At 52.9% G+C, this 25,143-nt stretch overlaps 1 protein-coding gene across 4 annotated transcripts in view; it reads left to right on the top strand.

The window, feature by feature from the left end:
* The window catches only part of CRACD (capping protein inhibiting regulator of actin dynamics), a 138,992-nt gene that overhangs the window by 109,324 nt on the left and 4,525 nt on the right, over positions 1 to 25,143 (top strand). For 2 of the 4 annotated variants that reach the window (XM_059160739.1, XM_059160721.1), the window contains exons 3-9: positions 1,936 to 2,071; positions 9,379 to 9,543; positions 12,075 to 12,143; positions 14,184 to 14,366; positions 15,034 to 17,980; positions 24,127 to 24,317; positions 24,867 to 25,029. In XM_059160739.1, the coding sequence (XP_059016722.1) occupies positions 1,952 to 2,071; positions 9,379 to 9,543; positions 12,075 to 12,143; positions 14,184 to 14,366; positions 15,034 to 17,980; positions 24,127 to 24,317; positions 24,867 to 25,029 (3,838 nt within the window). In that variant the 5' untranslated portion in view covers positions 1,936 to 1,951. Of the gene's footprint in view, positions 1 to 1,935; positions 2,072 to 4,062; positions 4,085 to 9,378; positions 9,544 to 12,074; positions 12,144 to 14,183; positions 14,367 to 15,033; positions 17,981 to 24,126; positions 24,318 to 24,866; positions 25,030 to 25,143 lie in introns of those variants that run through there. The other 2 variants (XM_059160730.1, XM_059160746.1) reach the window with 2 other exon arrangements.

Genomic DNA, 25,143 nt, shown 5'->3' with positions numbered 1-25,143 from the left:
TGCGAGTCACCCACTGTCTTCAAGCCTTCGTCTCCTCTTCTGTAAGTAGGCTTCATACTAGTGCCTACCACATACAGTTTAAATAGTATATATCAGAAGGATTCAGATATGATCCTGAAGAGGTTAGCACGGACGACAGGGACACAGCACGTGTCTGATGCAATCTAGCCCGCATTGATATTGCCCCTGTGACTGCCACTACTGCTGTAATTATCGCTACCGCTCTCGTCACCGTTCATTTTTCGTTTTTCAGTATGATCCTCTGGAAGTGGGGAATGGCTGGACATTCAGTTGGCAGCAAGGAACATTTGGGGCAACACAGAAAGAGCAGGATAGGGGAGTGTGGATTCTTAGCCTGCCTGGAAGAAGAATGGGATCGGGGAGATCAAGTTCACGATCCAGTTAAGGTTGCCCAAGAAACTGGAATGGGATTTAGCAGAGCACAGGGCGATGCGGCTGGCCAGAGTCTCTGAAGACAGTGGGATAATGAGATCTTTGATTCTTTTCATATTCATACCCTAAACGGTGCCTCCTGTTTCCTAAAGTGGGTCGCTGCTCTAGAGGGTCTGGTGTTCCAGCGGTTCAGTCTCTCTAATCCAGGTCCAGCCCACGTGGCACTTCCTCTCCCACTGGCGTTCCCCTTCCCTCACTCGAGGGAAGACCAACCTATTCTGCTGCTTTAGAACACTTGAGCTGACTGGGAGAGGGATTGTAGTCCGCAGCTCTGAGTTCATTTTCTCACTCTACTGCTTCTATTCAGGTGACTTTAGATATGGGTATTTACCCCCCGAGTTTCATCTGTAACAAGGGGTTCGGGTTGAGATGACAACCGTAACCCTCCAGCACAACTTTTCATCAGGGTGGGATTGGTGGCGGCTCTGTCATTGACAAAGGTGGCACAGCTCGGAGGCTCGCATCCAAGCCTTTGGTTTCTCAACCTCATATGCTTTGTCACCTTGCTGGCTCAGATTTGGCCGATTCTAGGGCAGGATTTGGTACTCAGCCTTCCCAACCCCATCTAGATCTGGTCAGGACCCCACCTGCTGCGTGTCTGTAATTCAGTTTAGAAGCCCCAGCTGCAGGCGCCCCTCCCCCAGGACTGACACTGGGTCACTGATAAAAGCTCCAGGTGGGACCCGCTTCTAGGGAGGGAAGCAGGGGAAGCCCCTTCTCAGAACCCCTGGAGTCTGCATGCTCACCCAGCATCATGGAAATGCACCTGCCCTGCCTTCCAGAGAGCGTGTGGTTCCGCCCACCCCTGGGAGCAGCCTTCCCAGAGTGCAGTTCTGTCCAAGAGACCGGAGGGTGGGGGGGTGGGGGGGTGCTTTTGGGTACCTACGGCTTCTGAGCCGCTTGCTGTGCATAAAGCCCCCCCGGATTGCCCCCACACGTGTTTCTCTTAAAGAGTCCAGCCCCAGAGACGATACCTGTAGGTCCTCTCCACAATTCTCGGCCTCGTCAAGTCTCTGTCTTAGATGCGTGGATTTAACAATCTGATTGTCATCTAAAGGAGAAAATCTCTTGCGTCTAACCTGTAGATCTGCATGTGATTTCAACAGTGCTGGCTGACAGGTTTCCTGGGGGAAAACGGACAGCCGCTGCTCGAAAGGCTTGTCAGGACATGGGCTCCTCCAGTTCCAGTTCCTGCCAGGCCTCGGGTTCCGGAGCCTCTACAAGTCAAGAGCTGTCTTTGAGTTCTGTCCTGGAGCGGCTCCAAAACCCTGTGTTGGGGACAAGCTCCCGTATTTCTGAGAGACCCTTTCTCCTACCAGCAACTTGGCTGACCCCTCGCAGAAAAGGACACAACGCTGGAAGTGCTTTCTGAGGGAGACAGGGGCTGTGGGGGGAGTCCCCTAAATCAGGAGGAACAGGAAACTGAATTGCCAAAAGAAATATTATCATCCTAATAAATGAAGCACATGATTTGCATTCCAGGTCCTTCAACTATTCTATGGGAACCCGGGCATTTTCCCATGACAGTATTTTTATCCCTGATGGGGGAGCAGAGAGTGAGCAGACAGTTCAAGCAATGTCACAGGACAACATCCTGGGCAAAGTCAAAACTCTTCAGGTAAGACAGCTTGAGATTGCAAAGTCAGATCCATAGGAGGGGGTCCGGCGACGGGGGGAAGCGGGAAGATCCTGAGAGTGGCCTTGAGTAAGGCAGCAGGAGAGCCAGGGGAGCTCCTGGTGAGAATTTCTGCTCTCTCAACCCTGACTCTGTTCTCTGGAAGCCTTCTGTGCCCTGTGAGAGGCGCACCGTCACCACTGTACCCACTTACCTAACAACCCCACTCCTGTTCTGTTGAGCTGTTCCCTCATTTTTAACTGCATGTCATGAGGACAGGTACCCAAGAGAAGCTTCAGGGCTTGGCTGGGCGGTGGGGGTGGGAGGGTTGGAAAAGTAACCATTGAATGTCGCCCATAATCCCTGAGCACAGGGTCGACTGTAGCTGAGGGCATGCACAGCACGTCCCCTACTTGGACAGTGATGGGGGAGACTCTTTATTATTTGCTGTATTTGTAAATCTGGCTTCCCCTGAGCCACCCTGTCTTGGAGGAAAGCCAGGAACCTCTTCAACCTCCCTCCTGCTCATGCTGCAGAGTCGGGCAGTTTTCCTCTATAAAACTGACGCAGGTGGTAACTCCCTCATAATGAAAATTTAACAAAATAATTATTCACTAAATGTGATTGAGATCATGGGAAATCCAGGGAAAGCAAGAGGAGCAGAGACACCTGGGATCTGATCACATAGGTTTGCTCGATAGCCTGGTAGGATTCACTCACCCGACAGAAGTGCCCAAGCAAGCACTTCTCTGAGATGGGAAGGCTTGGAGGCGATCCAAATTATGAACGGGGGACTCTGGTTTGCTGATTCCCATCTGTCTGTAAGTCTACAATAATGAATGTATAAATGAATGAAGGGCGGGGGGAACAGCCGGCTTGAGTAGCTGCCAATAACTCAAAGGAAATTTTCTATTTGCTTGAAATGTTCTTGTTTCTACTGAACATTAGCTATGCATTTTGGGGTCTGTGGTTACATGTCTGCACACTCTCAGCTGATAGAGCATATGGCAGAAGGGGAAATAGCTAACACCCAGAACCACACCCGAGCTGGCCTGGGTCTTTATACCGGCTGCCAGCCACGGCCCAGGGCCACCGTCCTGCCCTCAGTGCTGACGCAGGCCCTTCCATCAGGTTCTAGCATGTCCTGACCAGGTTCTGCTCTCAGTTCTTGCTGGCTGTGCTGCTACATGTGTACAGACTCCGAAGCAAGCTGTCACTTCTCCTAGGCTGGAGAAGAGGAAGGGTGGTGACTGCCCAAGAAAACGCTGGACCCCCTCCCCACGTCACCTTTCCTTCGTGCAGTATTTTGACTCCTGGGCTATTACTCTTAAGAAGTTCTGAACCCCGGGCTCATAATATGCCCTTTCCAAGAGGAATGACTTCCAGAGTTAAGTCCATGAAACAGCTGTATTTCATAAGGGCTTTCGAGGAGTTCTTTAAAAATTAGATAATAGTGTGTTGTCTTAAATGATGTCTGTGCTAACGTCACACCGCATGCCACTGCCCCACCAGGAAGTGGATTTGGACTTGGAAAAAACATATAACTCTGCACTGTTGAAACTCAGTAAGAATATGTGAGTAACTGTTGCAGTTCACACTGTGGGGCACAAATTTAAAGAATCAGATCTTATAGTTAAAATGTAAAGCAACCAAAAAAAAATTTTTTTTAATTAAAATAAATAAATAAAATGTAAAACAACCAACTTCCCTGAAGCAGCAGTTCTATTAACAACGGAAAGGAAAATGTGAGGAAAGTGCTCTCCTTCGGGCAATACCTACTCACCCAAGGTCGGCCTGACTTTGCCTCTGCTGTGGTATAGCTTCACAAGCTTCTTGACTGCTCTCTAGTCTACTTTTTTTTTTTTTTTTTTAAATAAAGAGACTTTGCTTTTTGAGGAGGGAAATGGGGACCATTATCAGAGAAAATGTGATTTTTTGGAGTGACATTAAGCTATGACTGTATCACCCCCAAAAGACTGTGCTTTATTTTTCAGTCGACTAAGCAGTATGTTCCTGGTAAGTCATAGAAACAGTAGTTAACTTTATTAATACTTGCATGAATGCTTTGCATTTTTCCATGACAACGTTATGCTGATATTGATGCTCAGTAAGCAGCATAAAAGACCGCCCCCTCGTAGACTCCAGCATGGAATGAGGGTGTTAGTTATGTCAGAGGCATGTATGTTTTTTATGTCCGAAATCGTGTTTGTGTATGTACGTATGTTTATTAAAAACAGAAAAGTAACGGATACCTATTTGACAGTAGATGTCCTGGCAGGCTGATTAGTCACTATTAAGACATTCTTTTGAAATGAGATTTCTATCGTGATACCATTGGGGGTGGGGGAGGGGAGCCATTTTTCTCTGGCCTGAGAAATGTCCCTGTCCTTGGAACCCCCCAGAAAGGGGCACGTACTGACTGTGTTGGGAAAGGTCGCCCTCTAGTGTCCACACGTGGTCATCCCAGCTCGGCTGGCTGGCCGGGGCGCCGGGGTGGTCTGTAACCGCTCTGAGGGCAGAGTGACTGAATGCAGTGTCGTCAGTAAGCCTGCATTCTCTGAATCAAGTGAATCTGTCATCTGCCAAACTTTCCGTCACAAATGATTGAAACTTTACAAGAAAAATGACTCTTTTTTTCCCTGAGTATAAAAATACTACATGTTTGTAGGGAGAACAAATTCTAATACATAGGACAGTTATAGGGGTCAGACCAATAGTGATGGCCTTTTTGAAGATCCTACACATAACAGTCAGCTGTTCCACGGCCAGTGGGTGAAATAAAAATTCTGTCCCAGGCCTCCCCCACCACCTGGCTGTGCAGTTTCCAGGGAAGTCATTGACTCTGACCCTTGCTGTCCCCATCTGAAAAATAAGGGGGTAAATATGATGGATGATCTGGGCCCTCTAGTTCTCAAAGTCTGCCATCTGTACAGAACCACTGCTCACCTGCTGTAGCACGGAGCGTTGGGGGAAGCTTCACACTTGGTTGCATTTGGACTGCAGTGACCTTGATGTTCCTTATAGCGGCCCAGATCACAGACCAGGGAGGTACCTGCTTAGATCGGATCAGACCCAGGCTATGGAGTGGGTAACAAGTGACGATAAAACTCAGGAACATTGGAGTCTAAGCCTGCAGGTGATTTCTAGAATTATACCACACCTTTGTCAGAAGATGCTAGCTCTATTAGACCACGGACTACTTAGCCCAGGAGGAGGAGCCTCCGTCTTCAGTAGCTACTGGCTCCCGCGGAGCTGGATTTCACTTAAAAATGCCCAAGTGTCATATGTTGGAGGTTTTTGACACTTCATGCAGCTGTCAAGGACACAAAGAATAGATACCCACTCTTAGCCACTTCTGCGTAGAGCAGATATCTGTAAATCTATATGCTTTTTCTTTTGCCCTTCTTTAAGAATTCATTTTCACTACGGGTGCATCTGTAGTTCACTCAAGAAGACAGAAACTTTATTCTTCTGCTGCTTTGTTCTCGCAGACACAGTGTAAAGGATGGCCGCGAGCAGTCTGGGGGAATCTAAATCCTGGCTGTGCGAGAGCTGCCGAATACCATGTGCTTGGAATTCCCACACCATAGGAGAAAGCCTCATAAATATGCATGTGCATTCCTATAACATCGCTCTCTGGCATTCCATGTTACAACAAAATGGCCCAGTTTGAATGAATAAAATATAGTCCCTTTTAGCTCGCATTCCAGTCCTCACAGTAACCCCATTCACAGCCGCAGGAGGCATGGCCCGTCGGTGTAGGCGCAGTGCCCTGCCCCCCTCTCCGGCTGTCCTCGCAGTGTATGTGAAGGGCCCCTGGGTAGTAGAGAAGGTGGAGGAGTGGTAGTAGTTTACCAGGGCAGGCTCCACCCCGACAGTCTGGTTGTCAGGGGCTGCTTCTATCAAAGCTCTTCTCGTGACAATGCCTGAGTAGTGGACAGAAATGAAGTCACAGAAAAGCCCCACTGAGCCCTACATTCAAGTCACATGACACCCGAGATTGCCAAATAGGTTTCAGCAGCCACATTCTAATTGTCAGTAAGTCACAGCGTCTCGACAGCACTATTTGCTTTGAGGCGCCTGCAGGAAGCATTTGGAGCAGGAAGCCCGGGGGAGGGAAAACGTGCAGGTGCAGGAGCCTCGCCTTGCAGACCTAAGGGTCGGTCACGATGGCCCTGAACCCTCAGTCCCACCCTGGCCTGGTTCTGAGGTCTCCTCCCTGCCAGCTGCTGGTGTGTGTCTAGGAAGACAGTCCTTTGTCTGGACAGAGAGGCGGCAGCCCGATCCCTGAAAGCAGCCAGCATTTCTTTGATGACCGGGGGCCTCCCCTCCTCATCCCCCTAAGCTCGAAACCACCAGCCTGAATTTATTTTTCTTAGAGGGATTTTAAATCAGAGGCTTCACAGAAATGCACGTTGTTATTCTCAAAGGCAACAGCATTGTGTTTCTTTGGCCAGGGTGCACGTCTCTGTGACATCAGTCATCCCTGCGAGTCACGGTCTCATTCCCGCCCTCTACCTCTTCCTCCCCCCCCCCCACCCCCGTCTCCCCACCCCCAGCTAGGTACTTGCCGCCGGGCCCACACCCCACACCCCTGCACCCTCCTCTCGGCTCACCTCTTTGACTTCATGCTCCATTTCAGTTCTTAGAACCACCGTCTCCACTTCCAGCTTCGTCCCGTGTGCCTCATTCCTCCTGTTCTTATCCCATCGACTTCTCTTTCCGTCCTCGCGCAGCTCTGCCATTGCTCGCCACGACAGCCTTCCCATCTTTGGAGCTTGTTTCCATCTAGACTGCGACTACATCGTGTCATACGCTTGTTTGTCTCTTACGCATCAGGGTGGACCGACATAAGTATTTTATAAGGTGCCTCACGAAGAAGAATTTCAGCATTTTCATTCTCTTTTTGTGATGGTGGCAAAACCCCCTCACGGAATGGCACTGACTGTTAGGCCAAGTTCTCCTGGGAAGCTTGTTAAAGAACTATTCTTTCTACTGTAACTAGAGGAAATCCCCTCATCTTAGTCGTTCCGGAACATGGAGACATGGCAGACCTGACAGCAGGATGTCTAAGTCTGAGGGTTTAGCACACTTTCCAAGGCTCGGCCAACATGCCTATCCAGAGCAGGGATAACTGGTAAACCGAAGGCCGGGCTGGGAGTCCCCGAGGGAATTCCTGCTAGGGCTTTCACTAGGACACAGGAACCGTTCGACCCCCTCTCCCCCAGGTCAGCAGAGTTGGACGGGCCCGTGACTTTGTTACACCATGTCCTCTTGTCTAACTCCATCGGCTGCTCTAACCGTGCCTGCTTCTTGATCTGCTTAGGGTAGATACTAACTGCCGCTTCCCGCTAAATGGTTCTGAGAAGGCGCCCTGTCTCAGCCTTCCCCTCCCCAAATCCCTTTCAGGCTGCTCAAGCTGTACTTCACTGGCTGATCTCGGGGCTTTTGATGTGTGCTCCTTCCCAGGGGAGGCAGGCTCAGGCTGAAATAGCAGCAGATCAAATACAAGTCCTCTGTCTTTCTGTGCTCCTGACTTGGCATGCTGGGGTGCCCTGGGTGCGGGGAGGGGAGTCTTGGGCTCATCTCTTCCGTGTCTCTGCAGTCTCACTGTCTACCATGCAAGGCCGAGGGGGAGCTGGGCACGAGTGGGTGGACGGAATACCCGTGAGTTCAGAAGGGGCATCTCCCCGAAGGGAGTCCTCTGCCAAGGAAATTGGGCACAGAGTTACGAAGGCAGCATCATCTCTCTATGTCTGCCCCTAGAGGAAGAAAGTGGCGCAATGTCAAATTCGTGAGAACCTGTGGAATGCAGAGCAAATAACACTGACTATGGTTTTAGGAGACCTGGATTCAAATCCCTTCGCGGCCATTCTTTCCATAAGCTTGGGCCAGTCCCCTCTCCCCACTGGACCTCTGACATTTTTTATAAAATGAGGGGGTTGGACTGTGTGATTGCTAAAGCCCCCTGTGGCTCTGTGGGATTAAGTATTAGCCAGATTAAAGGTAAATATCAGATAATGCATTCCCATTCTTTTTCTCTTCTTTTTTCCTTTTCTTTTCTTTCTTTTTTTTTTTTTTTTTGAGGCACAAAAGGACTACGAAGCCGGAGTCCCTAAGTCTAGAGCAGTAGCTCTCAGGCACAGCACTCTTACTCCCCCAGCGGACTGTCTGGACAGGGAACGAATTGCTGCTGGCATCTGGTGCCCAGGGGCCCGGTGCGGCTGCTGAGCTGTTAGAGCGCCCAGGGCAGCTCCCCACAGCAGAGAGCGATGTGGTGGGACGCGTCCGGAGCGCTGAGCTTGCGAACCTGCTGTAGACGAAGGCACGGGTTTGCACAGCATATTGAAGTCAGTAGTCCTTTAGGTGGCCACGGCGTACCCTTCTTTCTTCCTGAATGTTGCTCATTTTCTCTGCCACAGCGCATTAAATATTTTGCCCTTTATCATTATATTTATAATTTTTTTCTTCAGAGAATATATTTATTTTTCTGATCTGGCTTTTCTCTAATTCTGAACACCATTGCTCTTCCTAATTTCTCTCCCGTTTCCCCCCCACACCCTCCTACCTGCCACGGATCGTGCATCCCTCTTCGGCCCTTTCCTTCTGCCTCCTTCTCTGTCCCTTCCCCACTGGGCTCCTTCTGCCCCGCAGTTCACGCTGTCAAACTGCAGCCAGGCAAAGAGAAGTCCTCGCGGCAGGACAGGATCGTTCTGTGTCTTCCGTGATGTCTGCATTGATTATGGAAGGACTTGCCAGCATTGGGGCCCCCTTCACCTCGGTGCCCATGTGAGCAGAACATGGTGTTCGAGTGAGGGCTGGTGAGGAAGGTGGTTAAAACATATTCAGGGAGAATGTGTCCAAGAGAAGCTGGAGGGCTCCCCGGTTACAGCAACCACGAGGGTCTAGATTTTCCCCAGTGGTTCCTGCATTTCATGTAACTCTTCTTATCATTTTTATGAGACTTTTTAATAAATACATTTATAGGGCTAACGAAAAAAATTTTTTATAACATGTATTCCCACTTTGGGTTTCAAAATACGGTCTCTCCGCCCCCTGGATAATGTTGGCATCTCTGGGAAAGAGGTGGCTGGATGAAAAAGCTCATGGCTTGAAGGTGGGAAAGGAACAGACACTGGAAAACGAATCCACTTATCCCAGAACTGCATCGTGGCTCACTGGCATGGTATTTAGTCTAGAAACGTGCGCAGAACGCGCCCCAGGGCCCCCTAGCTATGCGGGGGCATCTGCCCGCACTCCTCGTGACCCACTTCCCTGCTTCAGAATGTCTTTCTTTGGTTTTTCTCCAGCGACAGTTGAGCAAAAACATCAAGTTTGGGCGGCCACCACCCAGTGCCATTCCCATGAAGAAGGCAGACAGTGGTGAGGCCGGCTTAGAAGAGGATCTGCTCCTGACCAGTCCCATGGAGATTGTGACTCACGAGGACGTCCCCCTCTCAGACACCGAGAACAAAGTAAGGCTCCTCCAGGGAGTGACCTGGTTGCTGATAAGCTAGGGGAGGACGCTGGGCAGTGGCCAGGGCATCCAGAGACTCTGAGCTCTGCGGAGCAGGGAATGTGTACAGAAGCTTTTCTGCTGAGTGGCCCGGGGCTGGAGGGCACCCCCTGGTCTGCAGCGAGGCACACTTCGGGGGGCAGCTGGGAGTGGCGAAAGGGAGACGTGCCCTTCACGGTTGCTCCTCAAAGCATCTTCCACTTACTCTTCAAGACTCCGCGGGGCCCACCTTTTCCAGGAAGCCTTGGCCAGCCTTCCCCCTGCTCGGGGCTGTCTCCCCTGTGTCTTTGCTGGGCATCCTTCATGCTTCTCACACGCCCATACTCATCCGTGTCCATGTAATTGTGCTCTCTCCGTCTCTAAATGTGGAGTTCCTCGAGGACAGACTGGAGTCTCCATATCTCTGTCGCCCCAGGACTCAGCTAGTGCTTACGTAGTAGCACCGAGTGATTACTCGTCAGATTGGACTAATTTAAAGGGAGATGAGAAAAGAAAGAAGTAGGTCCTTCACGAGGCAGAACGTATCAAACACGCTATCTTGAAGTCTAGTCTACTTAACAAGGGAAGAAAGTCATATTGGTCTAGCATTGTCCAATCTGAATCCGGTCTTTTGACACTTGGAAAGAAACACCATGACCCAGAATCAGAGTCCTTCCAGCAGCGGGAAGGACATCCTCGGGCCTCCACTGGGGGAGGAGGGCAGGCGCCCAGCAGCTGGAGCAGGGAGCCCTCGAGCTGAGCCACCGAGTCATTCAGTCTCAACAGAAAGCACTTTCTGTGCCTACCAAGGCGCCTGAAATTACGTGGCTGTTTATTAAAATGGACGTCCCCCCAAAGTCATGCCTGTTATCAGCTAATACATCATCAGGGCGGGAAGAAAGAGAAGTGATTTGTAGGGCAAAGTGAGGAAGGAAAGAACAGGCCATTCCCCCGCTGTTGCCCACTTCTGCCTCTGGCCCTCCTGCCTCCTGTTTCCCAGACAGGTGGGTAGCGGGGGCTGCCGTGGGTAAGTAGGCGGGCGCAGCGCCCCCACCACGTCCAACCTGTCCAGCGCTAGGCGGCAGCGATGGCTATCAGCCTTCATGCCCCGAGTTTTCCAAGGACTGAAGCAAATGTCCTCACTGTTACTGAGGATCTAAGTGCCGGGGACTGTGGCCCGAGGAAGGACAGGGCTCAGTCCTTCTGCAGGGGCTGCCTCCATGTAGCTTACATTCTGATGACAGGAGAGTCACATGGCAAGTCAACAGGTACGTGTATAAATGTAATAACTCTGGATCAAGAAAAAGTACTGCACAGAAGGTAAAACAGAGTGATGGAAAAGTACGTAACAAGGTGGGTGAGGAGCTGCTCTCTAGGCAAGGAGGTCAAAGCAACCAGACTAGACCTGGGGCTGGGGCCATGCTCTCCGCAGAGGGAAGAACAAGCAGAGAGGCCCAGAGATGGGGCTGGGGGTGTCCCAAAAGAAAGCAGGTCTTTGTGGCCCGCCAGACCTTGGAGGGGGCAAAGAGAGGATAGAGCAAGGTATAGAGGCCAGATTGTACAAACCACAGGAAAAGGGGGCTTCTCATTCTGGGAGTAATGTCTGATTTGTGTTTCCTTCTTTTTTTCTTTAAATTTTATTTTTATTTGAGGGAGAGCAAGAGAGCATGAACAGTGGGGGAGAGGCAGAGGGAGGAGAAGGAGAGAATCCTAAACAGGCTCCACGGTTTGCTCAGCAGAGTCTGAGGCAGGGCTCGATCCCAGGACTGTGAGATCATGACCTGAGCTGAAACCGAGAGTCGGACGTCCAACCGACAGAGCCACCCAGGCACCCGATCTGTATTTCCTAAAGATGCTTCTAAGTGTGGTGCTGACATCATTGCTCCGGAGCGGACAATAACCGATAACGCCTGTTTTTAACTATGGGCCATGTAAGGCAGAAGGTACAGCGGGGCCATCAGAAAGGTGCAGGTCATGTGGTGCGGGCGTTCCAGGGCAGGGGAGCAACTGGGCTGGGGCTCTTCAGCCTTTTTCTTCTCCTTCCGTCCTAAGGGTTTTTGCCTCATCCATCTCCTCAGCCCAGCCCTTTTCACGCAGCATTGGTAGGGCCTTTCCTTCTCACCGAGGAGAGGTCTGGCGTAGAGGGGCGACGGCCAGCGGGTGAAGGGGGCCAAGGCAGCGAGCACAGCCAGAAGCTCTGAGGTCGGAGGCCGGGTGTGTGACACAGCCCTGCTTCCCAGGTCGGGTGGCTGGAGGGGGGCGCCTGGTCTCAGCCACAGCAGAGACTGAGGTTGGAGACTGCCCAGTTAGAGATGTGCTGGACTCAGGAAAAGAAGCAAGTGTACGCTCCGTACCTGGAGTCCTTATCTGAGCATTAGCAAAGTCCCCAGTGTGACTTCCACCGGCTCTCTGCGGGCAGCTACAGCCTTCTCCCCACGCAGCCGAGTTTGGTTATCTGCCCAGAACTTCCTGTTGCGGCGTCTGACTTGAGCGCTCTCTTTACTGTTCCAGCCCAGTGACCCTCCAAGTTCTCAGAGTCCTCTGAATCTGCCTGGAGCCAGAAGTGAGATGGAAGACAAGGTAGTGTGATTTGAACTTCAGTTTTTAGTTTCTTTACTTCAACTTCCCTTTTGGACCCTTTTTTTCCAATCCACCGTATCATTTTTCCATTCATAAATGCCGCCTACACCCATTACCTTCAGTTCCTTCAGAACGTTACCCCAGTGGTAGATGTTAGAGCGTCCATTTCCACGGCTTCCTAAATGTGCCAGGTCCTTCAAGACCCTGAGAAGCCATTGGAAAAGGCATTCCAGAACACCTGAAGGTACACAGGTCTGTAAGGAAGAGTTTCTATTTAGAGATGCAAAAACAAAACAAAACACCTCAGCATTTCTCTACTTGTATGTATTTTTGTTTTTTAACTTTTCTGTGTTCAGTTGAAACCTGGGACTGCCCGCAGGAGTCTCGGGGACCCTTAGAGGCCAGTCCACTAGCCAGAGCAGTCGTCTGCAGAGGCTCCAGGCCTCCTCCCGGGGCCGGTACAGTGAGCAGAGTGTGTCCGAGTCTTCTGAAGGGGGATGGCCGCAGACTGCCACCGCCCAGACAATGAAGCAGCCCATCTCGGACGATCTAGAAATGCAACCTTGCATTTAAATCTCAGCTGCTGGTACTTCTCTGTGCCTTCAGTCTGGCCCATTTGGCTGGAATGCTTTTTATTCATCCATCTCTTAGGGGATGGAAATAATGTTTGATTCATCTCTTCGACAAGAGTTCAGAATTTGATACGTATTCTAAAGATAACCATAAAGAAATAATAGCTAGAAGCCCAAAGGCTGGAATTATTTTTCCTTACTTCTGTTTCTTATCATAAGTTATTATTTACTGAGCATCCATTTTGCTATTGGAGCGGGCTTGGTCCTTTATCTTTAGCACACAAATATGGAAGGTAATCGCAAAAAGCGAAGCTGTGCGCTAAGCCCCAGGGGCTCTGCATTGCCAGCACGAATGCGGCCCACTGGCCCTGGCCTCCGCTCCTGCCCCGCCCGTGCCTGGGAGCGGCCGGCTCCGCAGGGAGGGCCGAGAGCGCCCTCTGCTGCGCGCTGGCGCCGTGCAGCTGGGAGCCCTCCCCTTGCCGCGCGCCTGTCTGGCCGGTGCGTTCTCAGGAGTAACAGGTGTGGCTTCTCCTCTTTCAGTGTGGCCTCAGGGTGCAGGCCGAGCTGGTTCTCTCTGACCTGCCTAGATGCGTAGTTTGTCCGGGTGGTGGTTTCTGAGTGCGCCCATCTGCATTCCGGTGCTGCTGGTCACCCTGAGGGGCTGCTCTCACCCCTGGGTGGTACATTTCTGCCCTTCCTTTTTGCACCAGGGCCTCGCCCTCTCATGGGCTTGGTGCACTCAACTCAGTGCTCTGTGGCCTTGGAGTGATTGTGCTAGAACATTTTTGTGGGTACCAATTTCATACCCTAAGCACGGACGGTCTAGTTTGTTGCATTTCCTTTATTCCTCCTAAAAATATTTACTGAGCACTTGCCAAATGAGATTTGCCACGTGGTCATAAAGGGGACTGAAAAGAGGAAAAAGACACATTCCCTGCCTCAGAGGGACTAAGGTAGAAGCTGAGGGATGTTTGCAGGTGTCTGAGGTCATGTCTTAAATGAGAGAGTCATTAGCAGAGTTGAGCTGGTTCAGGGCTCAGCAAACTATGACTTATTTCAGGCTCCGTGGCCATAGGGTCCAACCAGGACACTCCCCCTTGTTGTGCTCTTCCTTTGCAGCCCAAACGCAGCTGAAGACAATGGGCAGTGGGCATGGCTGTGTGCCCGCAAAACTTTAAGTGCTAAATTAAGCTATGCGCAGGATTGGGCCCCCTGGCTATGTTACCTCCCATCTACTCTAGCCTTCCCCCTCCCCATATTATTCAAAGTAGGAAAATTAGTCTGTGAAAGGTTAAATGACCTTTATGAGTTGATGCAAATAACACTGGCAGAACAAATCGTGCTCCCCTCACAGTCCCAGTGAGTGCCACCTGCTCGAAGCCATCCCCGGGGGCCGGGCTGGGCCAGTTGCGGGCTCCAGCAAGGGCTGTGGCTCTGATGGGGACCATGTGGTTTCCTCTCCATACAGGTGGCTCCCGTTAAACCATCTCGGCCAAAAAGGCACTTGTCTTCTGCTGGAACCATCGAAAGTGTCAACCTGGATGCCATCCCCCTAGCCATCGCTCGCCTGGACAACAGTGCCGCCAAGCACAAACTGTCCGTAAAGCCGAAAAACCAGAGGGTGTCCAAGAAGCACCGGCGACTTGCCAGGGTATGAGGGGCCCATCCCGGCTGACCAGGCAGCTGCCCGTGCTTGCTGGCGCTGATTCTGCCCAGTAGGGCGGTGCCATGAGGGGCCAGTAGAAGGAACTAGGTCTGTCTCATCAGGGACCTGGTGAGTTGCAGTGAACCAGGGCAAAGCAGGCCCGTTTACTTTCCATCGCCCTTTCTAACATGCCTGCCTGGGGGCTGGTGGGCCCCAGAAAGAGAGGCTGTCCTTTGAGGGCCCCCAGGCCCTCTGTGTTGGCTTTGCCCCTGCCGTGTGACCCAGCTTTCCTGCCACAGCTCAGCCAGAGGGTCTTTGGTTTGACTAGGGGGGCCTTTGAGGTCACAGGTTTCAGGGCACACGACGTGCAAAGCTCATTTTTTCTCATCTTTCTCATGCTGGACTTTTGGTTCTCCTGTGATTCATTTGTATTCAGCAAAAGGAACTTGAGAATGACCAACAAAGGGGCCAGAAGTCAACACGAAGGGATGTGTTTTCCTCCACCCGCACAACTTATTCCCAGTGTTCTGGCCTGGGTTTACTGAGCTCCATACTTAGGAACAACTGCCCCTTCTTCTGAGATTAAGAGGGCCACGGGCAATGTGAATAGGGTGGGTAATGGTTGCCTGTTGGAAAGGAAAAGGCTAATTCTTTCTTTCCTTACCAATGTTAGGATGGACCACATGAACATGGTGGCCTTCTGTATCAGCTCTCGCCGGACCAGAACGGACACTCGGGAGAAGACAAGCCAGTCTGGCATGAAGAAGAGCCAGAGCTGCTGGACTCTGAAGAAGAGAAGAGATGCCAAGAGGAATACTGGCTAGAACTTGAGGCCAAGTGCAAACGGCAGAAGGCCGAGGCAGCAGAGAGGAAACGTCTGGAAGAGCAGAGGCTCCAGGCCCTGGAGAGGAGGCTTTGGGAGGAGAACAGAAGGCAGGAACTCTTGGAGGAGAAAGGAGAAGACGAGGAGGGAGAGAGGACAGAACTACAGCTGGAGGCCGAAGAGAGGCAGCGCCAAGAGGAGAGGCAGAGACTGGAGGAGCAAGGTGGCCAAGGGCGGAGGGAGCTGGTGGACGGAAGGCACCTCCAGGCCCCAGAGCAGCTGCGCCTCCAGCGCCCCGCTCAGCAGGAAGAGCAGGCGGTGTGGAGCGGCGCAGAGGCTGAGACGCAGCGGCAGCTGCAGGAGGAGAGGCAGCTGAGGGAGCTCAGGAGGCAGGAGGAGCTGGAGGAGCAGCAGAGGCTTGAAGCTGAGAAGCAGCGACGGCGGGAGGAGGAGCAGCGGGAAAGGGAGGAGCAGCGGCTTCGGGAAGAGGAGCAGCGGCGGTGGGAGAAGGAGCAGCGGGCAAGGGAGGAGCAGCGGCGGCAGGAGGAGGAGCGGCGGCGGGAGGAGCAGCGGCAGCTGGAAGAGGAGCAGCAGCGGCGGCGGGAGGAGCAGCTGCGTTTGGAAGAGGAGCAGCGGCGTTTGGAAGAGGAGCAGCAGCGTCGGGAGGAGGAGCAGCGGCGGCGGGAGGAGGAGCAGCGGCAGCGGGAGGAAGAGCAGCGGCAGCTGGAAGAGGAGCTGCGGCGGCGGGAGGAGGAGGAGGAGCAGCGAGAACGGGTGGAGAAGCCGTGGCTGGAGGCAGAGGCAGCTGCCAGGAGGAGGGCAGAGCTGGGAAAGCGGGAGCAAGTGGAGGCCCTGAGGAGGCCGGAAGGGGAGCGTCGGGAAGCCGCGAGAGGGCACGAGGAGAAGTGGCAGCAGCTGGACGACAAAAGGGGCTTGAGGAGTCCAAAGATGGACTTTGCAGAGAAACCCCGGAAACGAGAGCACCTGCAGCCCGAGAAGCAAAGCGAAAGCTCAGAGGAATCTAAGATTTGTGAGAAGCGGAGTCAGGAGGCCATGCCAGCCGGAGAGCAGCCCGGACAGCACGGCGACGGTCCGGAGCCTGACCGTCGTGCGCATCGGGAAGAGAGACCAGAAACTAGCGCGCAGCCTCCCCAGAAACAAGAGGCGCAAGTGGAAGTGACTCCCGGGGAGAAGAAGGAAGCCACTGCCCCGGAAAAAGACAGAAAGGGGGAGGAACTCCGGTGGCAGGAAGTGGACGAGAGGCAGAGCATGCCAAGGCCCTACACTTTCCAGGTGTCATCGGGAGGGAAACAGATTCTCTTCCCCAAAGTCAATCTGAGCCCGGTGACACCCGCGAGAGGTGCGGGACTTGCCTCTGCTCCCCACGCGCCAAAGACCCCGCGAGCCGGCGCGGCCTCCCACGCCCTGCCCTCCTCCCTGAGTGTCCCCCACACAGCCATTCTGGTCACGGGAGCGCAGCTCTGCGGCCCCGCCGTCAACCTGAGCCAGATCAAGGACACGGCATGCAAGTCCCTCCTGGGCTTGTCGGAAGAAAAGAAGCACGTTGACGTCCCTGCCCTGGAGAACCCGCCCCGAGCGCCTGTCGACCCCCGGGCAGGCAGCGGGAAGGTCAGGGCCGCCCAGGAGTCTCCGAGCAGTGCGGCCGCCCTCGCCGAATGGGCGTCCATTCGGTCCAGGATCCTGAAGAACGCGGAGGGCGAGCAGCCTCGGCCCAGTGACGAGCACCCTCCCCGGGCCCGCAGTGATTCCCGCGGGAACCTCCGGAGGACCCCCCCAGTAAATGCCAAGTTCTCCATTATGCCCGCTTGGCAGAAATTCTCTGACTGTGGCACCGAGACCTCCAAACAGAACACAGAAGCAGAGAGCACAAGAAAAAGACCCTCACTGGGACCCGGGGTGCCCCAGCCCCTGGATACTAACGAGCTCCCCAAGGGTGCAGAGAAACCAGAGCCAGCAGACACCACGGAGGGGTGCAAATTTGCCAAAGACCTCCCGTCTTTCCTTGTCCCCAGCCCTGCTTACCCGCCGCAGAAGGCAGTGGCCCATGCGGAGCCCGGGGCCACTTCGGACGCTGAGACCAGCAGCGGGAGAGGGAAGCCAGACCCCTCGATGCCCAGCCAGGAGGAAAAAGCCTCACCGTTTGGCATAAAACTGAGAAGGACCAACTACTCCTTGCGCTTCCACTGCGACCAGCAGACGGAACAGAAGAAGAAGAAGAGGCACAGCAGCACGGGGGACAGCGCGGACGGCGGCGCCCCGGCCCCCGGGGGCACCAGGGGAGAGAAGGAGCCTGAAGCCGTGGCCGCCAAGCCGGGCCCGTCTCTGCCCCCCGAGAGGAAGCCCGGCCTGTCCGCCTGGAAGGACTCGGCCGAAAGGGCCCCCCCTTCTCCCGCCGCCGCCCCGGGGCCCCCACCGGCCGCGGAGCACGACCGCGGGGCCCACAGATCGCCGCTGGCGCCGAAGCCCGCGCTGGCCCCCAAGCCTGCGGGTCAGACGCCGCCCCCGTCGCCGCTCTCCAAGCTGAGCAGGCCCTACCTGGTGGAGCTGCTGGCCCGCCGGGCGGGGAGGCCGGACCCGGAGCCCGGCGAGCCCGCCAGGGAGCCCCAGCAGAGCAGGGAGCCCCGGCCGCCGTCGCCGCCGCCGCCCCCGGAGCCGAGGAAGGCGCCGCCGAGGGACGAGGAGGAGGCGGTGGAGCCCGAGCGCAAACCCGCTTCCCCGGCTCCGCCGGCCGCCCGGCCCGAGAAGCCCTGCCCGACGCCCGAGCCCGGGAGGAGAGGTAGGTGGCGGTCGGGGGCATCTCGGCCTCGCTCCATCGCCGCGCGTGGGGCCCAGCGGGAGCCGGGGCGGCCGCTCGACGGTCCCGACCCGGCGCGTCGCTTCCTCCGCTGCGCAGGGCCGGCGACGTGACCGTCCGGCCGGCCCCTGCTGCCGCCCGGACCGACACGCTGGGGGTCGGCCGTGCACACGAGATGCCGGCCTGATTAGCTTGTGTCCTTCATCCTCCGCGGGGCCCGGTGCGGGGCTGGTCCCCACAGGTTCCCCGGAGGAGGCTGTGTCCTCTGGGCAGCGGCCGCAGCGTCGCCCGAGGCGCTTCTGGGTGCACAGGCCGCTCCCCGGCAGTTTGGGGACCCCCTCGGCCCGGCAGCCTGGCTCTGGGGGCCTCCTGCTAGAACCTGCAGAGCAGCTGCTGTCCCTCCGGTTTCTCCAGAGCGGCGGGGGCCGCTCAAGGGGTCTTGGGCCCCTGGGAACGTCATAGGATACTTTCTTTTTTGTTTTGTACGGTTGGAGGTAACGTTCAGAAAGATAGTCCAGAAGTTCTGTTTCTCAGAGAAATTCTCCCCCGAGGTTTATTAGGAAACCCGTAGGCCTTCTCTTTTGTTGGACTGTTTAGGTGGAGAGTGATTTTTGCCGAGAAAAGAGCTGTTTGCCCAGCAGTACTGGTGTGGTGACTTGCCTTACGGAAGGAAGGTCTCATTGTCCTTTTTTTTTCTTTTTTAAGATTTCATTTATTTATTTGACAGAGAGAAATCACAAGTACACTGAGAGGCAGGCAGAGAGAGAGAGAGAAGGAAGCAGGCTCCCTGCTGAGCAGAGAGCCGGATGCGGGACTGGATCCCAGGACCCTGAGATCATGACCCAAGCCGAAGGCAGCGGCTTAACCCACTGAGCCACCCAGGCGCCCCTCATTGTCCTTTTTAACCAAGCCTTGGACAGCAGGTAGATCCTGCAGTCTCCAGACCATTTCTCCCTCATTTGTTTGTCTTGCTGATGAGAAGCCCAGTCTCAGTTTTTTCTTTTGTGTTTCTGTTTTTCCCTCTGTGCTGGGCCCTGGGGGGGTCACCATGGTAGTCCCACAAGCGGGTAAGAGCTGTCCCTTAGTTCCCCATAGTCTCGCGGGACTCGTACTGGCAGTCCCCACCTTGGCCTTCAGAGCTAGGTGTTTTGGGGGCCCTGGCTCTTAGAAGTCTGAAAAGTTGGGGTACCAGATGTGGAGTCCAAACCCTTTGCTCCCCAAGGAGAAACTAGGAGTTGTGGGTTCTCTCCCAGTTGTGGGTTCATGGTGAGGCTGTGTTCCAGCTTCTCCAGCCTCCTTCCACAGGGGGTTTTTCTCGTTCACCCAAGGTGTAGGAGGTTTTGGATTTCTTTTAAAGGAAACTGTTGCATATGTAGCTGTGTATTGGGTGTGTCCATGCCAGGAGAGGAGTTCAGGATCCTTCTTTGTTGCCATCTTAACTGAAGCCCCATTTTCAGTTTTGACATTAGCTTTTGTGTCATTAGCTCTGATGATCTCCCTCTCACAGTCTGGGGGGCTCTATCACTCTCCTAGCTTCTCCCCAGAGAAATAACAGTTGTGCTTCTTTCTCATAGAGAAGTCCCTTTACTGTAATTTTCTACCAAAAACCCTTACTGCCCCTGTTTTCTTTCCCAGGATCCAGATTCTGGGCTGTCAGGCTCTGCTAACTGAATTTTTCTTTATTTGCTAGAAAAGAAGCAAGGGCCTCATGCCCTGGGGGGTACTGTCCAAAGACCACTGGGGTTTTCCCACACCACGCTAGGCCAGGCTAGGCCATGCTGACGGTGTGTTGGCCTGAACACCCTCATCAGAATAAAAATGTTAAAGCCTGGATCTCCAGTTTCCTTTGTTAATTGTGTGCCTATAGGGCTGTCATTAGCTGAAACCCCTGGAGCTCCGCATGCATTTAGGGTGAAGTTCACTGAAACAAGGGGGACATAAATCTGTTGCAAATCATGGTGCTTCCTTTTATTTTCTTTGGCCAGCTGCTTGACAGCTCTGGCTTTGTCATAAAGCAGCGGGCAAAGAGCTTGTCAGCTCTGCTAGGTTCTTGTGTTTGTATTAATAGTAACCTCACAGTGTGCTAAAAGCAAAGGAGTGAGGAGAGCCGACAAGGGACAGCTTTACTAGTTCTCCCCGCTCCCTGCACTTGGTGCTTCCACCTTTGGCGGTGGGGGGTGGGGGGGGGGGCTGTCAATACACTGTTTGTTCTAGGTGGCCTTCTGGAATATGGTCTGAGTGAGGATGTCTGTGCCAGTCCAAATATTAGAAAAGCTTAATTTCATTTTTCTTTTTAATATAAACATACTCAGAAATTCTGACCTTTTCTTCCTAACTTAGCCCCAGTGAATGGCCTGACACATTCCCTAGAGCACACACACCCTTTATTTAGTAGGCCACTGGTGTAAAAGAGACTTCCATCCCCAAGGCTGAGGCCAGTGAGAACCAGTCCATAGGCTGAGCCACTGGGAGGGCTTGGACTCTGAATCCGCCCTGGTGGGAATGAAAATAACAAAGGTGATCCCCCCCGTTTGTCCTCTAGAGGTCATCTCCTTCTGAAATTTCCACCTCCTTATGGTGTGTGGAACCCATAGCAAGTGGCCCTTTCTCTAAGAATTTACTGCCTTCAGGAGCTGTGGTTCAAACCCTGTAAGGCCGGGATGGACTTGCTCGTGTCCCCAGAACCCGAAGGAGGGCATCTGAATGGCCTGTGTCCCCCCTCATCCACTGAGTTCAGAATGAGAAAGAATAGGTTTAAACAAATGTTTTACTCGGGCTGCTTCTTCCCCCAACTCTGATTTTTCCATGACCCTGTGGTAGCTATCTGGACCAGTCCGAAGTCGGTGATCTAGAACTTTATTTCAGGGTATGAGAGTTGGTGCCATTGTTTGTTGAAGGCCTTTGGGCAGCCTTGGCTGAAATTCAGACAGAAGCCCCATTTTACCTTCCTCAGATGTTTTCTGTTTATTGATCCCCGGCTCTAATCCAGACCTGTTAGGCCCTTTCTCATACTGTATTAGTGCCTTTTTAAAGTCCAGTCATAACTCCAGAACGTGCTATTCAAGCCACAGTTCTAAGGAAATACAAATTTGGCTAGTGATTTACCTTTTCAAATAAAAAAATAGGCAATTATACTTTAAAGGTATTTTGACCCCTGTGATAAAACACCTGTCAAACTGTTGTCAGGAAACTGGCCAGTGGTTTTAATGACCTTCAGATGGAATGTTTAGTGTAGAAATCCCTTTACATAATTGCTTTAAATAGAAACCATTTGGATCTTGGCAGTTTGGTTTTCAGACATTTTACAAACAGGTGTTACACGGCCCTTGAGTAAAAAACCCAAAATTTATTAAATTAGTCCCCATGTATCTAGAGCTTCTCAGTTAAGCATAATGCTTAAAGTAGTGAATGCACTTGACCCTTGAACATCATGGGGGTTAGTGGGCGCCAACTTCCTGCACAGTTGAAATCGTGTATAACAGTTGACTCCCCCAAAACTTAACTATTAATAGCCTACAGCTGACTGGAAGCTTTACTAATAATGTAATCAGTTGATTAACTCGTATTTTGTACATTACTGTATTTATATAATAAAGTAAGCTGGAGAAAAGAAAATGTTAAAAAACATAAGAAAGATAATACATTTACAGTACTGTGCTGTATTTATTTTAAAAATCCACATAGAAGTAGACTTGAACAGGTCAAACCCCTGTTGTTCAAAGGTCAACTGTATTTAATTTTTTTGGTTAACTAAAGATTAATAAAAAATACCTTTCAGGGATTTTTGTTTTTTAAATACTTCCAAAGTATGCCAGTTTTCTTCACTATGTTAGATCATACCTGAATCTTTATTTGATGATTAGGGATAGTGTAACCACCAAGATTCACTGTAATAGGAATTCTCTTTGTATAGTGTTATAGATCTAAAAGGTGTAGAAAAGCATAATCTGCCCCTTTTTTTGCTTGAATTCCTAATTTGATTTTCTTTGGTTCTTCTCTATATAAAGTCGAGTTGCCTGAGAGCCCTGTTTGGTAAGGTTCTAGATCATCAAACTGTGAACTTGTAGTAGATTTCAGAAGAGCAGGACTATGGTGGGCCCTTTCCCTTTGAGATAGTAAAGGATTCAGTGACAGAATGATTATCTCTAAAAAGGCATAATTTTTACTTGAGGGAAAAGAAGGGGATGTTTCTCAAAAACCGAACAGGTCACCTGTGAAGCGGTTACTCTATGCCAAGCCCTGTTCTGAATGTTCGGACACCCATGATCTCTTCATCTTCTGGCCAGCCTGAGGAGGTGTGCACCATTAGCATGGCTGCTTAGGGATTAGAAGACCTTAGGGAGGTTCAAGTAACTTTAGTTTGACCTACGGTCAGACCCAGGGCTGCTCAGTTTAAAAGCCTAATTACTCAACCTCTGCTGCCCGTCTCCTGCGGAGCGCGTGTGCCCGGGTCACACGGGGGAGGCCCTCAGCCACAAGAAAAGCACAGACTGGAAATCAGAAGTCCTAAGTTCAAACTCCAGCCTGGGCGGAGTGACCTCGAGCATGACCCTGGCTTGCTGTGGACGCTTATATTCCCGTCTGTCAGCGGAAAGCACTGGACCAAAATCAGTTTCCTCCAGCAGCCGCATCAGGTAGAACAGCCTCCTTGTATCTCTCCCATCCTTTGGGGTTTCACCTAGAATGTTTGGAGAGGGGTTGAAAAGCAATAAATAAGAACAATAAATCAAATAACAGCCTGGGTCCCGTGTAGGCCTGAGATTTTCTGACACTGGAGATCTTATTTTTACTTCCATTTTGAGGGAAGGAAAATGCTTTTGTGTTTCTGTCGATCAAAGGTGTTACCTCCCCATGCAGAGAAGTCTCTGAGGCATCCGTACAGAGTTCATTTCAGGAAAGGCCATTGAGTATTTCATGTCATGAGCTGTAGAGGGTGCGGGATCCCGAGTGAGCAGTCTCACCGCGAACCTGCTTTCCGCCTTTCCCTGTTCTGATCACAGTTCTGTGGGTGGCAGGGCCGGGCTGGAGGCTCGGTGTGCTGGGAGGGCAGGTCTCCAAACCACCAGATGATCCTCGGACACGTTTCAGCTCAGGTCCGACACTGTCTACCTAGAGATAGCATCAGGCCCCACTGGTTAAGGGTTTAGTCCCACAGGCCTGTCCCCACTCTAGATGCCATTTCCAAGGCCAGGTCATCACCTGTGCTTCCGGTCCACTTTGAAATCAGAGATTCTCATGACCCCCTCCTTGGGTTCAGTTAATTTTCTCAAGTAGCTCACAAACTCAGAGAAACATTTTACTTTCTAGATGACCATTTTATTACAAAAGGCTATAATTCAGGAACAGCCAGATGGAAATGATACAGAAGGGCAAGCTATGGGGAACGGTATGGAGCGTCTCTGCTCCGAGAGCACACCGCTCCTTTCAGATCTCTTCGTGTTCACCAAGCAGAAACTCCCTGAAACCCCTCCTTTTGGAATTTTATGGAGGCTTCATTACATGGGCGTGACTGATTAAGTCCTCAGCCATTGGCCACTGAACTGTCTCTAGTCCCTCTCCACTCCCCAGGTTGGGGGGGTGGGGGGTGGGAAGAAAGGATCCAGCCTCTCCAGTCACGTGGTTGGCTCTTCTGGCAACCAGCCCCATCCTTAGTGTTGGGTCCCAGAGTCATCTCTTTAATAGAGTTAGAGACAACTTATGCTCTCATTGCTTAGGAAATTTCAAGGGTTTTAAGAGCTCTGAGCTCTAGAAATGGGCACAAAGGCCAAATATACATTTTTTAAGAAAATGTTTTTAAAGTTTAATCTCTGCACCCAGTGTGGGGCTCGAACTCATGATTCAGAGATCAAGAGCCACATGCTGTACCAACTGAGCCAGCCAGGTGCCCCCAAGTACATATTCTAAATCACAATATTGGGGCACCTGGGCGGCTGGGTCAGTGAAGCCTCTGCCTTCAGCTCAGGTCATGATCCCAGGGTCCTGGAGTCAAGCCCCACATCGGGCTCCTTGCTCAGCAGGGAGTCAGCTTCTGTCCCTCGCCTTGCTCGTGCTCTCTCGCTCTCTCTCTCTCGCAAATGAATAAATCTTTAAAAGATAAATCACAATATCTCAGTCTCTTTTTTCCGCAGAAAAGCCGGTTCTTCAGAGCAGGCACTCTTTGGACGGCTCCAAAGTCGCGGAGAAGGCGGACACCGCGCAGCCGCTGTGGATAACGCTGGCGCTGCAGAAGCAGAAGGGCTTTCGGGAGCAGCAGGCGACGCGGGAGGAGAAGCAGCAGGCCAGGGAGGCCAAGCAGGCAGAAAAGCTCTCCAGAGAGAATGTGAGTGTCCGTCCGCAGCTTTCACTTTGCCCTGCCGGAGTTCGGCTCTCTTTCAGGTTGCCGGGCCTACGGGAAAGCCAAAAGCCAGAGCAGAAGCAACCCGGCTGAGCGGCGGAGAGCGCCTGGGCCAGAGCAGAAGCCGAGCCCCGCTCAACCGGGGCCGTGCGCTCCGGGTTTGCTGTGGTTTCCTCGTGTTCTTCCCTTACCTGGACTCGGGAGGACCCGGGACGAGCAGGGACCCAGGCCCGCGGTCCCACGAGAACTAGGAGCGGGATCGCGCTTGAGCAGGGACTTGGGAGGAAGATCGGAGTCTTGTCTGCGGCCCTGAATTGCCGGGCTGCTCGCTGGGCCTCTGCAAAGTGGCTTCCGTTGGAGCCGCGCTGCTCCGCGGTTGGTTGGCGACTCGGCCCTGCGCTGCTCCCAGGGGCGGTGCAGCGGCCCCGCGACGGGCAGAGGTTGCGGGCCAGCGGCCAGAGGGCCCCATGGCCTTGCACGGTCAGACTTCCCGTGTCCCCAGGTTGACAACCCACGTGCCCGACTCTCCCCCAGGTCGGCGGTGGCCTGCAGCCCGGAGGCGGCAGTGGCGGCAGGGCCGGGTCCCCGCACAAGGCCCGCGCCCCGCCCGAGGAGAAGCAGCCCGAGACGGCCGCGTCCAGGCTTGAGCGCAGGGAGCAGCTGAAAAAGGCCAACACGCTTCCTACATCTGTGACAGGTAGGGAGAGCAGGTCCCTGCCTGTGTCGTGTGGTGACAGGCTTGTCTCAGAGCTGCCCTGTGTCGGTGAGAGCGAGCGTGAGCGCAGCCCGCGAGGCCCCGCCGGGCGCAGGC

Source organism: Mustela lutreola, chromosome 1 (assembly GCF_030435805.1).
Source record: "Mustela lutreola isolate mMusLut2 chromosome 1, mMusLut2.pri, whole genome shotgun sequence".
Classification (NCBI taxonomy): Eukaryota; Metazoa; Chordata; class Mammalia; order Carnivora; family Mustelidae; genus Mustela; species Mustela lutreola.
The sequence above is the reverse complement of the archived record's forward strand: the minus strand, read 5'-3'. Positions and strand labels throughout refer to the sequence as shown.